This window comes from Sturnira hondurensis, unplaced genomic scaffold, assembly GCF_014824575.4.
Source record: "Sturnira hondurensis isolate 20B ecotype Veracruz unplaced genomic scaffold, ASM1482457v3 Scaffold0011378, whole genome shotgun sequence".
In the NCBI taxonomy this organism is placed as follows: Eukaryota; Metazoa; Chordata; class Mammalia; order Chiroptera; family Phyllostomidae; genus Sturnira; species Sturnira hondurensis.
This window is the reverse complement of record NW_028084009.1, coordinates 6,802,397-6,814,053: the sequence shown is the minus strand read 5'-3', so window position 1 is coordinate 6,814,053 and position 11,657 is coordinate 6,802,397. Positions and strand designations below refer to the sequence as shown.

Here is an 11,657-nt window from a genome sequence, read left to right as displayed (position 1 = left end):
GTCCTCCCTGTGGGTGACATCTGACTTAAAGCCAGGCCTGTGACGCTCTCCCAGCCGTCCATCGGCTCCCATGCTTCCTACCTACACCCCTCATTGGGGCATAAATCATACTGTCTGATGTTAGCTTCTCTTTGTTTGTCTTCTCACCCAGGGGTCATCATCTCTGGGAGGGCAGGTGGAACAAGCACAGAGCTGAACGACCAGCGAGCTGGATGGCTCTGGAGCCCCCAAAGCCCGGGATGAGAGGAGGCAGGAGCAGTTTTTCGTGGGGTGCCACGAACATCTGCCCGAGTGAACACTGCAGGCACTGTCCCTGTAATCGCGCTGACTGCAGCTGTCAGCAGGCCTCGCAACGCCAAGTGCGCTTGGACGGAGCGGGCATGCACAGAGCAGGCGGGCGAGGCGAGGGCACCCGGGTACACGCTGGGCCTGGCCCAACTCCGCACAGAGGTCAGCTCTCCCCGCGACGCCCGCGAGGGGGCGGGTCAGCGGCCGCGTGCCGCGCCTGCGCAGCAAAACGCCCGCGCCGGCAGCGCCAGACGCTGCCCCCGGAACTGCGCCGACGCGGTGCGCCCGGCGCTAAGGGGCGGGGTTTTGTTGCGCCGCGCGCAAGTCTGGGGCCAAACCCGGGCCGGGATAGGGCGCGGGCCAGTGCGTCGGGACGTCCCCGGCGTCGGGCCCGACGGCGCGTGCGCGCCGCGGGGTGGGCCGGGTGCCTAGGGGGCGGGGCGGGGGCCTGTGTGGCCTCTTTGCCTCTTTGCGCTGCCCGGACACCGCGCAGGCCGCCGGCACCATGAAGATCTGGACTTCGGAGCACGTCTTTGAGTACGTTTGGAGCGTGAGGCCGGCGGGTGGGCGCCGCGGGGCAACTGTGGTGCGCAGGAGGGCGGGTGGGGCCTGGAGTGGTGGCGAGGTCGAGGTGCCCCTCAGGAAGCTTCCAGACGTCTGGCCTAGTTGGGGAGCTGAGCCTGGGCCCCACGAGGTTTTGGGGCTTTCGCGCCGTCCTGGGCCCCGGGAATGGGCCCCCAGGGGACAGGGCCCCGACCTCCAGGCCCAGCCGACGCCCCGGCCGGGAGGGGACCAGAGGCGGGGCGTTTACGGCCTGCCCCCCGGGGTGGTGGGAGTGTCTCTGAGCACGAGGTCCTGGACGACATTCGCGGTACGAGCGACCCCTCGTTGGCTCCCCGGGGCTTCCGGGACCCGCGGGGTGCGGACCTGAGCATCCCAGAGTAAGTGTGGGCGTTGTGGAGCGCCCCGCCACCGTGTGGGTGGAGGCCCTTACGTCGGGAGGGCAGGCGACCAGGAAGCGAAACTCCGGCAGCTGGCAGCTCGTTGCCTTGAGGAACAGAGTGTCTTGGAAGAGGAGTTCAAGGTTCACCACTGGCTCCAACGGGCCGTGTGTCCTCGGGTCACCCGTTTCCGCCTGCGACGTGGAAGGCGATGGCCTCCGAGGCCACACTCGGTGACATCTCTGGCTTAGCACAAATGTGTAGTGATGGAAGTGAGTGGGCCGCGAGCCAATCGGATGTTGGGAATGGAATTCCCTTCTGGGTCTGTGATGCCACGTGCAGAAGCTACCCCCATCAGTCGGTGCCTAAATAGTTCATCAGTTGCCTTAGTGCTGCTGACTAATTCCTGTTCCTCCCAGTTTTGGAATGCCACCCCCTTCCGAGGCCGTGCTGGTTTATTTATACATGCATCCATTTCTGAGCTGTCTGCTCTCTTCCCCTGATCTTGTTCTAGCGACCACACCGGTTTAACTTTCATGGCTTTGTCATGTGTTTTAGTTCCACCACTCGGTTTTAAAAGAAGTCATAAGCTTTTTACCGACATGGTGATCTGGACACATTCAAGAGTCCACCGGGTCCTGGAACGTGCAGGAGGTTAGAATCACAGGGAAGCTTTTTTTCCTAGTTTATTATGCCCCTGGCAGGGAAGACCCTAAATTTGTGAGGTGGTCTGCAGCCGGGTCCCATGTCAGCTGTTGGGATCCCAGGTGGTTTCTTCCTTGTGATCCACTTGTGGTTTAAATGCTCTCATTGCGGGCACTGCTGTCATGCAGACGTTCTTCTCCGTCTTCTAACACCGTGCCCTGGCTTGGCCCCAGCCCCTGCCCCGTCTCCACTCTCTGCCCTTTTTTCTTCCACCTCTGGCCCTCTTCTTCCCCCTCAGTGCAAGCGTTCAGTAAGGTTCCGTTGCTGGCTTTGTCTAGCATTTCATCAGTGATTCGTGGTCTTGTCCTTTTTCTCCTTTTGTCACAGATGTCCCTGAGATGTGAGGAAAGTGCTGGGACCCCCGTCCCAGAGGTAGACATGTTCAGATAAAAGCTGTCCACGTCCTGGTGAGGAAGGCCCAGTCCCGACGCTCCCCAGATAAGGGGGGTCCCAGCTGACACGTACACACTTAGGGCACCGGGATCTGCACCTTGGGCTCCGACCCGTCTTTGAACTTCACGTCCTTACTGCCGGGTCCTATCAGATCGCTACTCACATGTCCCCGGGCTCTTTGGCCTTAGCGTAGCTGAAGTGGAGATCTCTGCCTCCCCTCAGAAGTCTTCAACACTTCCCTCTGTGCCCCGTCTTAAGGCCATTACTGCCGGACAGTGACATCTAAGGCGTCATTCCGGGGCTTTCTCACGCTGGTCTCCACACGTCCTCCCGAGGCCTGGATGTGGTTCGCATCTAGCCGAGGCCACACGTTGACTCCTTCAGCGGCTCTGCGTACCCGGGCCTTGCCCCAGGCTCTGCCCTGTGGGTTGGCAGAGAGTCGCCGCCTCGGTGGGGTTGACAGTATCTCCCGCCTCATGTCCTAGGTGAGGAGGCCGGCTCTCCAGGCTGCCCTTCAGCCCTGCCTTCAGGTGTCGTCCAGTGTAAGGTCCTGCCACCTACCTGCACTGGTACAGTTCAGATGAACTGCAGGGAGACTGTCCATCCTAGTAGGCCTCTTGTGCAACATTCGAGCTCGCTTCGTCTCATAAAGAGTCTTAGTTGAAGAAGCTAGGTCGACAGCAGCTCTGAGAGAAGGACTCGATCACAAATGTTGCACAATTTCACCTTTTTTTTTTTTTAAGATTTTATTTATTTATTTATTTTTAGAGGGGAAGGAGAGAGGGAGAGAAACATCAATGTATGGTTGCCTTTTGTGCATCCCCTGCTGGTAGTTGGCCTGCAAGGAACCGGTTTGCAACCCAGGCATGTGCCCTGACTGGGAATCGAACCGCGATCGTCTGGTTCGCAGGCCCGCACTCAATCCACTGAGCTACGCCAGCCAGGGCCAATTTCACTTTTTGAGGGGCTGGGGCAGCACCCGGTGCCGGGCAGCCCACCGACCATGGAGAGCAACCTGGTGGAAATGGGAAAGGGCTCGTTTGCTCCTCACTCGGATCGTTCCCTGGGAACAGCCAGTGCCCAGTGGGACACTCCAGCTTGGAGGGACCGTTCGGGGCAGGGAAGCCGCTCCGCTTGTGCGCCTGCTTTCACGACTGGAGAAAGGCCTGAGGGTAAAACCAGAGTGGGGCTTGCTATATAACACTGCAGCAGAAACGGAGGCCTTACCCTGTGCTCACCGGGCTGTCCAGGGCTCGGGTCTGGATGGTGTTGAGATTTCCTTCTGTCGACACGAAGCGGTTGTCAGGCTCTGTTCTCTGCACAGTGGCCGCCTGCCCTGTGCCGCGTGGTTAGCAGGAGCGCTCACGAGAAGGACGCCTTCGTGCAGCGTCTCCTTCACAGAAGTCGTAGGTGAACAAGCAGGCGTTTGAGTGACCCCGGCACGTGTGGTGTTTCGGGAGAGGTTGCGGCTGCAGGTTGCGTTTGGGTCCTAGACAGTAAGCAGCTGCTCATTACGTGAAGAAAGGATGTTAGAAAATAGTGTATCGGGAGCATCTTAAAGACATTTTATTTTATTGAGTGATCTTTACAAAACAAATCAACATTATTCCTTAGAGCGAGGCAATGGATAAAGAATGGAGGGGTCCCTGTTATTACCTTGATACAGAGAAAAATACAATTTTAATATGGCATTTAATGTTTGAATCTCTAATCATTGTACGAATTTACAGTGCATGTAAGTTACTGTACTCGTGTTACTTTATAGCTTCGGAGAATTCTTCAGACAAAAGAACGAGTGGTATAATAACATGTTTGCTTTTTAAGTGCATTTGTATGAATTTGGGCCTTAGAAAAGATTTACATGTGGACGTAGACATGGGTACTGGGGAAGATTGTTTAAGAAATCGCACTGTGGTGCTCCGTGGCTCTTTCAGTCTTTATAGAAATTCATTGTACATATAACTTATATGCTGATACACACAGATGTGTGAAATGTAGATCAAGCCCTCGAAATCATCTTTCACTCAGTGCCTCAGAAAATAATTTTCCCTGGGGGAACTTGGCTTGTGGAGAATCAGTTGATGGGCTGCAGGGCCGGCCTCGTTTGTGCGCCCGTGGCTGAGTGCGTGTTACGCTCTGTGCAGCCACCCCTGGGAGACCGTGACCACAGCCGCGATGCAGAAATACCCGAACCCCATGAACCCCAGCGTGGTTGGAGTGGATGTGCTGGACAGACATGTGGATCCTTCTGGAAAGCTGCACAGCCACAGGCTTCTCAGCACAGAGTGGGGCCTGCCTTCCATTGTGAAATCCGTAAGTGTGGCTTTATCCCTGCAGAAATGTGACTGCTGGAGAGAAGTTTCTAAACCGCATTATAATTTCAAATAGGTGGTGGGAGCAGACTCTGAATGTCATTTCTGCATCAGTTCAAATTGTATTATAATAAACTCGAGTTAGGAGTGTATAATGAGTTGGAAATATTATTACAGTCTTCATGAGGCACCTATAAAACTTTCTGAGGGAAGCTAGCTACTGCTCGGTGACCTGGGAAGAGTTGGGTTCTGCCTTTCCTGCTCTCGCCAGCACCTTACACCAGGTGTGGGATTTGGAACCAGGGGCCTGGGGGGTTGTCTGCGGACAGTCATGTGGCCAGCAGGGGTGTGTACCCATGAAGGGAGTGGCATGGTCTTGGACTTGGCTGTTGCCACATTTGTGCTGAGGCCTGGTACTCCTTCCCCTACGTTTATTTTTTTTAATATTTTTACTTATTTATCTTTAGAGGGGAAGGGAAGGAGAGAGGGAGAGAAATATCAGTGTATGGTTGCCTCTCGTGGGTCCCCTGGTGGGAACTGGCTTGCAACCCAGGCATGTGCCCTGACTGGGAATCAAACTGCGGTTGTTTGGTTCTCCGGCCCGCGCTCAGTCCACTGAGCTACACCAGCCAGGGCTCTCCTTCCCTTACGTTTAAAAACATAATTCTCTTCGGTTACAGTGAAACAGGCTTTAGTGATTCAATTTAACCAGCAAGAGACTGGAGTGCCAGTTTAGAGTGGGGGAGAACTTTGTATGGTGAGTGGACCCAGTTGGCAATAGAGGCTCCCTTTCTAGAAGGGTGGTCCACTCGGAAAACGGAAGTGCACAGTTTCCAACGGGAGGGTCCTGTGTGCCCCCTTTGAACAGGCCATGACGTCAGGCGGTGGGAGCGCAGGCCTGGGCAGGACCGGGGACTGGCTTGGGGTCGGAGCACAGGCTGTGGCTCTCTGGCCGCGGCGACCTTCACAAGATGCTCCTCTTCCGCCTGTCGTGGCGCCCTGCCCCTGGGATGGCTCTGAGCACAGAGTCACTGGTGCTCCTGACCTCTCCTCCTTCCAGACGCCATGGTTCCCCAGACTCCCCGCGTCCCCTGTTTCAGACGCAGTGTCCCTCGCCACAGTGCAGGCTCAGCGTCCTGCCTTTGCCGCAGCCGGTTCTGGTGGGCTGCCTGGGCGGGGGTGCGGGGAGCATTGTGTGGGGTCCCGTCTCCCCCTAGACTGTGAGCTCCTTCCGCTCTCAGATGGGCCTCCTGTCTGCCCTCTGTCTGGTGGCTCAGGTTTCTTGGTTTTCATGAAACATTTTTTATTCAAGGCTTTAACACATTTACTTTCAAATAAAATATTGATATGCTTGTTAAGAAATCCTCCTCTTCTGATTACTAGTTGTGGGTGTTTTTTAGCTTATTGGTGCAGCAAGAACCAAAACATACGTGCAAGAACATTCTGTAGTTGATCCTGTAGAGAAAACAATGGAGCTTCAGTCCACGAATGTGAGTTTCAGCTTCCTTTTGTGTCTGTTGCAAACTGTTTGGCCTACGTTTTTGTGTAGCTCTCCGGGGGTGGTTAGGGAACCCGGGCCTGATGCGGTGCTGCCTCGCCCATTGCGGGCTGGCCTCGCCCCTACTACTGCTGGGGACAGCAGCCACCACGGCAGGCTTGGACGCTGTGCATGTCATTGTTCTCGTGACACGTGTTCAAGTTGATTATTTTTTAATGAAAATAAGCAGTGAATAGTGAAATTGAAATGCCTATTGACACTGTAGTATCAAAGTGGTTTATTTGTTCTTCTGTATATTTAGCTAGAAAGATTTAGGCTTGTAAATTGATTCTGAAAGTGTTTTTCATCTTGGTTTCCAAAATGATTTATTGTTTTCTCTTTAATTTTTATAGATTTCATTTACAAATATGGTTTCAGTAGATGAGAGACTTACATATAAACCACATCCTCAGAACCCAGAAAAGTAAGTAAAAAAAGTTTTAACAAACTTATTTTACAGATGTTTTCATTCTTTTCCCAAATAGTTCTTCAGGACATGAAAGTGAGGTCATTCTGAGGTTGTGTGAATGTGCTTTGTTCCAGGACTGTTTTGACTCAAGAAGCCATCATCTCTGTGAAGGGGGTCAGCCTCAGCAGCTACCTGGAAGGGCTGATGGCAAATACGATCTCTTCGAATGCTAACAAGGTATGTGAGACTGCCTCAGCCCGGGCTCTTATTCCTGGGCCCCGTTCTCGGGAGAGCTGAGTGCTGAGCCTGCGTTTGTCCTCACCCGCTGACTGTCGGGACACAGTGAGAACCCACAGGCAGCTGCCTGCCAGGCTCTGGGGCCCAGCATGCCTTGGTGTTCATGCCCAAGCTCTAACTCGTACCAGCCTTTCAACCTTGGGCCATTAAGCTAACCCTCTGTGCCTCAGCTTACCACCCGGGAAGTGGAGACTGACTGCCCATCTTGCGGGGTCAGGCTGAAGAGCCGTGAGATAGCAAAAGGTACAAGGCCCAGGGCCCAGCACGTGGGGTGTGCTCGGTGACATGCCACCACGTGTCATTATTTAAAGCACCGATTCTCAGCCTTGGCCAGTATCGTCCCCCTGTCCCAGATCCATTGTCGACATTTTTTTCCTAATTGCCCCGCCCCATGTAGTGATTTAACACAACAGATAGGTAGACAGACAGACAGATATGCTTTATACGTAAAAAGAGTTTTTCACCACCACCACCCAGCTAATTTTTGCCCCATTGAGAACATGTGATTTAAAACTAAGTTTAGACAAAAGGATGCTTAGTGCAGTGCTTTATGACACATTCGGTGCAATCATTCAGCAGTCAGAAGGTACTCATAGACGCCTCCTCTGTGCCAGGCCGAGTGCTAGGCTAGGCTGGGGAGTCAGCGGGAAGGACAGACATGTGGCCCTGCCCTTGCGGAGCTAAGGAAGGCACCATTAATCGCACAGCGTATCGTTAGGAAAAGTACAGAAAGGTATGAGAGTGCTTCTGAGTGTCCACGGAGTGGCGTGCCTGCCGAGTTTGGAGTGAGGGCAGATGGGGTGTGAGGGAAGTGCAAGGAGCATTTTGGACAGGACCTGAATGTGCAAAGACCCCTGAGACAGGGACAATGAAATGCTGCCTTTTCTTTTCTCCCAGGAACTGCGCCGAGTGCCAGGAGAAGGTGGTCCAAGGGGCCAGGGCCAGAGCTTTCAGGGTGTGGGCTGAATCTTTAGTTTAGACCTTGTATAGGGTTTTCGTTTAAAATAGGAACATAACAGAAAAAGGGGCTTGACCTCACCTCCAAAAAGGGGACTGCTCTAGTCACCGTCATTTAATTAGAGACTCTTGCGGAAACATCTTTTGCATACAAAATAAAAATCAGTTTGTAGATCAAGCCATTTGTTCAAGGCATTTGATATTTAGTGAATCACATTAGGAAGAAGAGGCAAAGACAAAAACCACCGACCCTGCAGAGGCTTAGTTGTGCTTGGCAATGCTCCTCGCTACCTCCTGGCGTGCTGTTCATTCGATGCCTGCCCCTGTTCTCACTCGGTGACATTAAGCGTGTTGGATTTTTTTAAGGGCCGAGAAGCAATGGAGTGGGTGATACACAAACTGAATGCCGAGATTGAGGAACTGGCGGCTTCGGCCAGAGGCAGCATAAGGACCCCGATGGTGGCGGCAGCGTTGGCAGAGAAATGATGGAGGTTCATGTGCAACACCCAGTCTCCGGGTCCCAACTAGCTGGCATTATATTTATTCATTATTTAAAAAATACATCTAAAATAAAGGAAAAAATATAGCTATATTTTAGGTAGAATTTTTTAAGAAGCTGAAGAAAGGCTATGTGACTCAATGAAAACAGCGACACAGGGTTTCTGAATAAAAGGGGACATCTGAAATTGTTAGTGTCGTGTGGAATGACTGGTCTTGAAGATTCCAGTATTCATGCGAAAATTTTAGTTTTTGAAAAGTGCTTGGAAATTGGTGTTGGCATATTAAGTCTCCTCCGTGTGGAATTCAAAGCTCTGCACGCTCCGGAGCTCTGCCAGGCTTTGCACCGGCCCCGGGACAAAGCAGAGCCGCCTCGCAGCAGCCCCAGTCAGGCCGCTGTGGTCAGCTCCAGGAGGGTCTCCTGTTCACGGGGAGAATGGGGTCATTCTAAAAGAGATATTAAATGTGCATAACATAACTTGCTCTGCTCTAAACCACCGTTAAACATCAGTGTTTTAATTTGGCACTTAAATGACACTTTCAGAGTGAAAATTACCACTCAAGTATAAACCCAACAAAAGTAGGGTTTGTTCTGTTAAAGAGTACTGCATTGATTTGTCAAAGTTTTGTGACTTCGCGAAGTCATTCCCTCCCTGGATTTGTACTTCGTGAGTTAGTGTTCTGTGTCGTGGGCTGGTGATGTTAACTGGAAAATAAAGCCGTTGCCAGAATTCTGCAGCGCTCTAAACTTACACAGAAGCACAGCTGTTCACATCTCAGCATTTCACATTTGCCTAACTTATAAATTGCCACGTGTCAAAGTCAAGGTTCTGTAATTGCTAAAGCATGGTATGTCAGGTTATTTGAATATAATTACTTTTTGAAGTAATTGTGACCGCAAAACATCTTTTTTACATGAGGAGCTGTACATCATTTGAAATTACTCAAATGATGTCTTGATCTGAGGCAGAAATCCCAGTCTTAATGTTTATAATGACATCGTGCCACCGCAGGGGCTGGGGGCGGCGCTGACCTCGCGACCCGCAGCGTGGCCCGCCTTGCGGCTTTGCTTTATGAGGAATCCTCATTCGGGTGCCAAAGGCCAGCCGCGCTCCAAAAACCATCCAATGAATGTATTTCATTTGGTATTTTGTAGCAGTTAATTATCAACCAGTAAAAATATCTTTCATATTTGCAATTGTTGCTTAGAGAGTATTTTTGTTAAACGGTGATTAGCGCTTGCCTTTATTTTACAATGCTTAATGTGATAAACTTCTAGTCAGGTTCCCTATGAAAAGAAACCAGGTAACATGTACATAAATCACAGAAATAGTATACCAAACTATGGAAAAGTTAGTGATTCTCTACTTAAAATATTGTTTAGCTTAAGATTTCTTAGGGCATTTGTAAAAACAAGTGAAATTCAATAACATATTTTATTATTTTTTTGTAACCAGAGATGGTTTTTACAGTTGAAATAACTTTTCAGCTAAACAGAACATTGCTAAATACTGATACTTAATAAAAAGAGTTGCCTTGTTTAATTTCTGTAAATTATACTTGTTCTGAGAAAAGTGTAATGAATGCCCAGATGATAAAAAGATTTAACAAACTTCATTTTGTTTGCTTTTTTTTTTTACTCTGATCTAACGATAACAGTCTCTAAAAGTTTTTTGGTTTGGGGTTTGTTTTTTTTCTGTGTAGTTACTCCTTTTAGTTAAATACCTGGTAGTTTGTGGCTTTGCCGGATACGGTGTAAATGCACAGTAAGCACATACGTTTCAGAGGGCTTGGGCCAGAGCGTCTTAATCTACTTGATACTAAAATTGGATCTTACACAAATTAAGAACCTTTCTTGTTAATAAAAACTTCCTTTTAACTGTGGTTTTTCCTTATTATTATCTTATAAGATTTTACTTATTTTTAGAGAGAGGGGAAGGGAGGGAGAAAGAGACAGAAACACTACCTCTCACATGGCCCCAATCAGGGACCTCGCTTGCAACCCAGGTATTGTTACAGGGTGCAGCTGGGGTGGGGGGGGGCGCAAAAAGGGATTTGGAATGGGGTCCGGAACTCAAGGTGTCTAGGAAATATTGGAGAGACATACAAGGTGTCCTCACCCCCCCCCCCCAGGTGTGAGTTGGGGGAAGGGCCACATGGAGCAGGAACATGCAGGGCTGTTTTGTACAGCCACAGCCTTGCAGCTAATCCATGGCCTGGTCATTTAACATATCTATAGCCTTTGGTGGGTCACTTGGATATGATAAATAGCTGTGGCCATGCTTGGAGTTAGGGGGATGGAAGTCACTCCCACCCCCAAGATGTAACGGGGGGGGGGGGGGAGACAGGTCCCCCGAGTTACAGCTCCTGCATAGGAGCTCGGAGAGGATTGGCTCCAGGACATGGGGCCATACCTGCCCAGACTCACCATGGCAGCCCAGTAAACTTGGAATAATACAGGAATGCTGGCAGGTGTAACTGATTGTAGGAGGAGTTGGAAATGGGGGTACAGAGGAAGATTGGCACGGGGATTTAAACCCAGACACTTAAACCCAGCCATTGTGGAGAGAGCCACGGGCTTTTGGCAGAGTGCAGACCCCCTCTTGGCTTGGCCAGGGAAAGAGATCCACGTGGTTTTAGCTGAGTGCAGACCCCTGCAGCTTTAGTAAAAGACCACATGACTTTGGGGCATTCCCTTTGGCCACCTGGCCTGGAAAACAGGTACAAAGAACTCTGGCCAGTAGACCATGAGAAGGTGCCACATGGCTTTGGATTAATTAGAGATCCTGTCTGGACTGTGACACAGCAGACAGTGGCAGGGGCCTGGATCCCAGACTTTTGCCTGGTTTCCTAAGTTAAGGTACCCTCAAATTAGGTCAGGGGGAGAAGGGTGCACCTGCGGACATCCTAAAGGGCTTTGATATTTTAATGAAGACGTTATGTCACTACTTTGTATAGCATTAAGTTAATTTCCTTTCCTTTTCCCAAATCTCTGGCATTGAGAGATGTCTTTCCAAGCGGGCTGTCTTTCCACATAACGAGTGGACCTAACGACCCTTGGCCCCTACTTGTTCTGTAATAGTATCTTTCCTGACCCAGAATTAAACCGGCGACCTTTTGGTTTGAAGGCTGGTGCTCAGTCCACTGGGCCACACCAACCAGGGCTAATTATTATCTTTTTTGAATGTGAAGAGCAAAGTGAACACTTCCCCCACTAAATAACACTTAATTGCCCTGGGCTCTAACCCCGCTCTGCTGCTGGGTTGAGGCACCTTCCCCAAACTTGACGCGCCTACGCAGAAGTTCCCATGTCTCTGGAG

The 11,657-nt window shown here is 50.9% G+C and overlaps 1 protein-coding gene across 1 annotated transcript; it reads left to right on the top strand.

The window, feature by feature from the left end:
- Positions 1-709: 709 nt before the first annotated feature.
- PRELID3B (PRELI domain containing 3B) lies at positions 710-9,952 on the top strand. Its single transcript, XM_037059991.1, has 6 exons — positions 710-825; positions 4,472-4,640; positions 6,040-6,129; positions 6,530-6,600; positions 6,720-6,822; positions 8,206-9,952. The coding sequence occupies exons 1-6, from the start codon at positions 794-796 to the stop codon at positions 8,323-8,325; spliced, it is 585 nt and encodes a 194-aa protein (XP_036915886.1). The 5' UTR covers positions 710-793; the 3' UTR covers positions 8,326-9,952.
- The last annotated feature ends 1,705 nt before the right edge of the window (positions 9,953-11,657 follow it).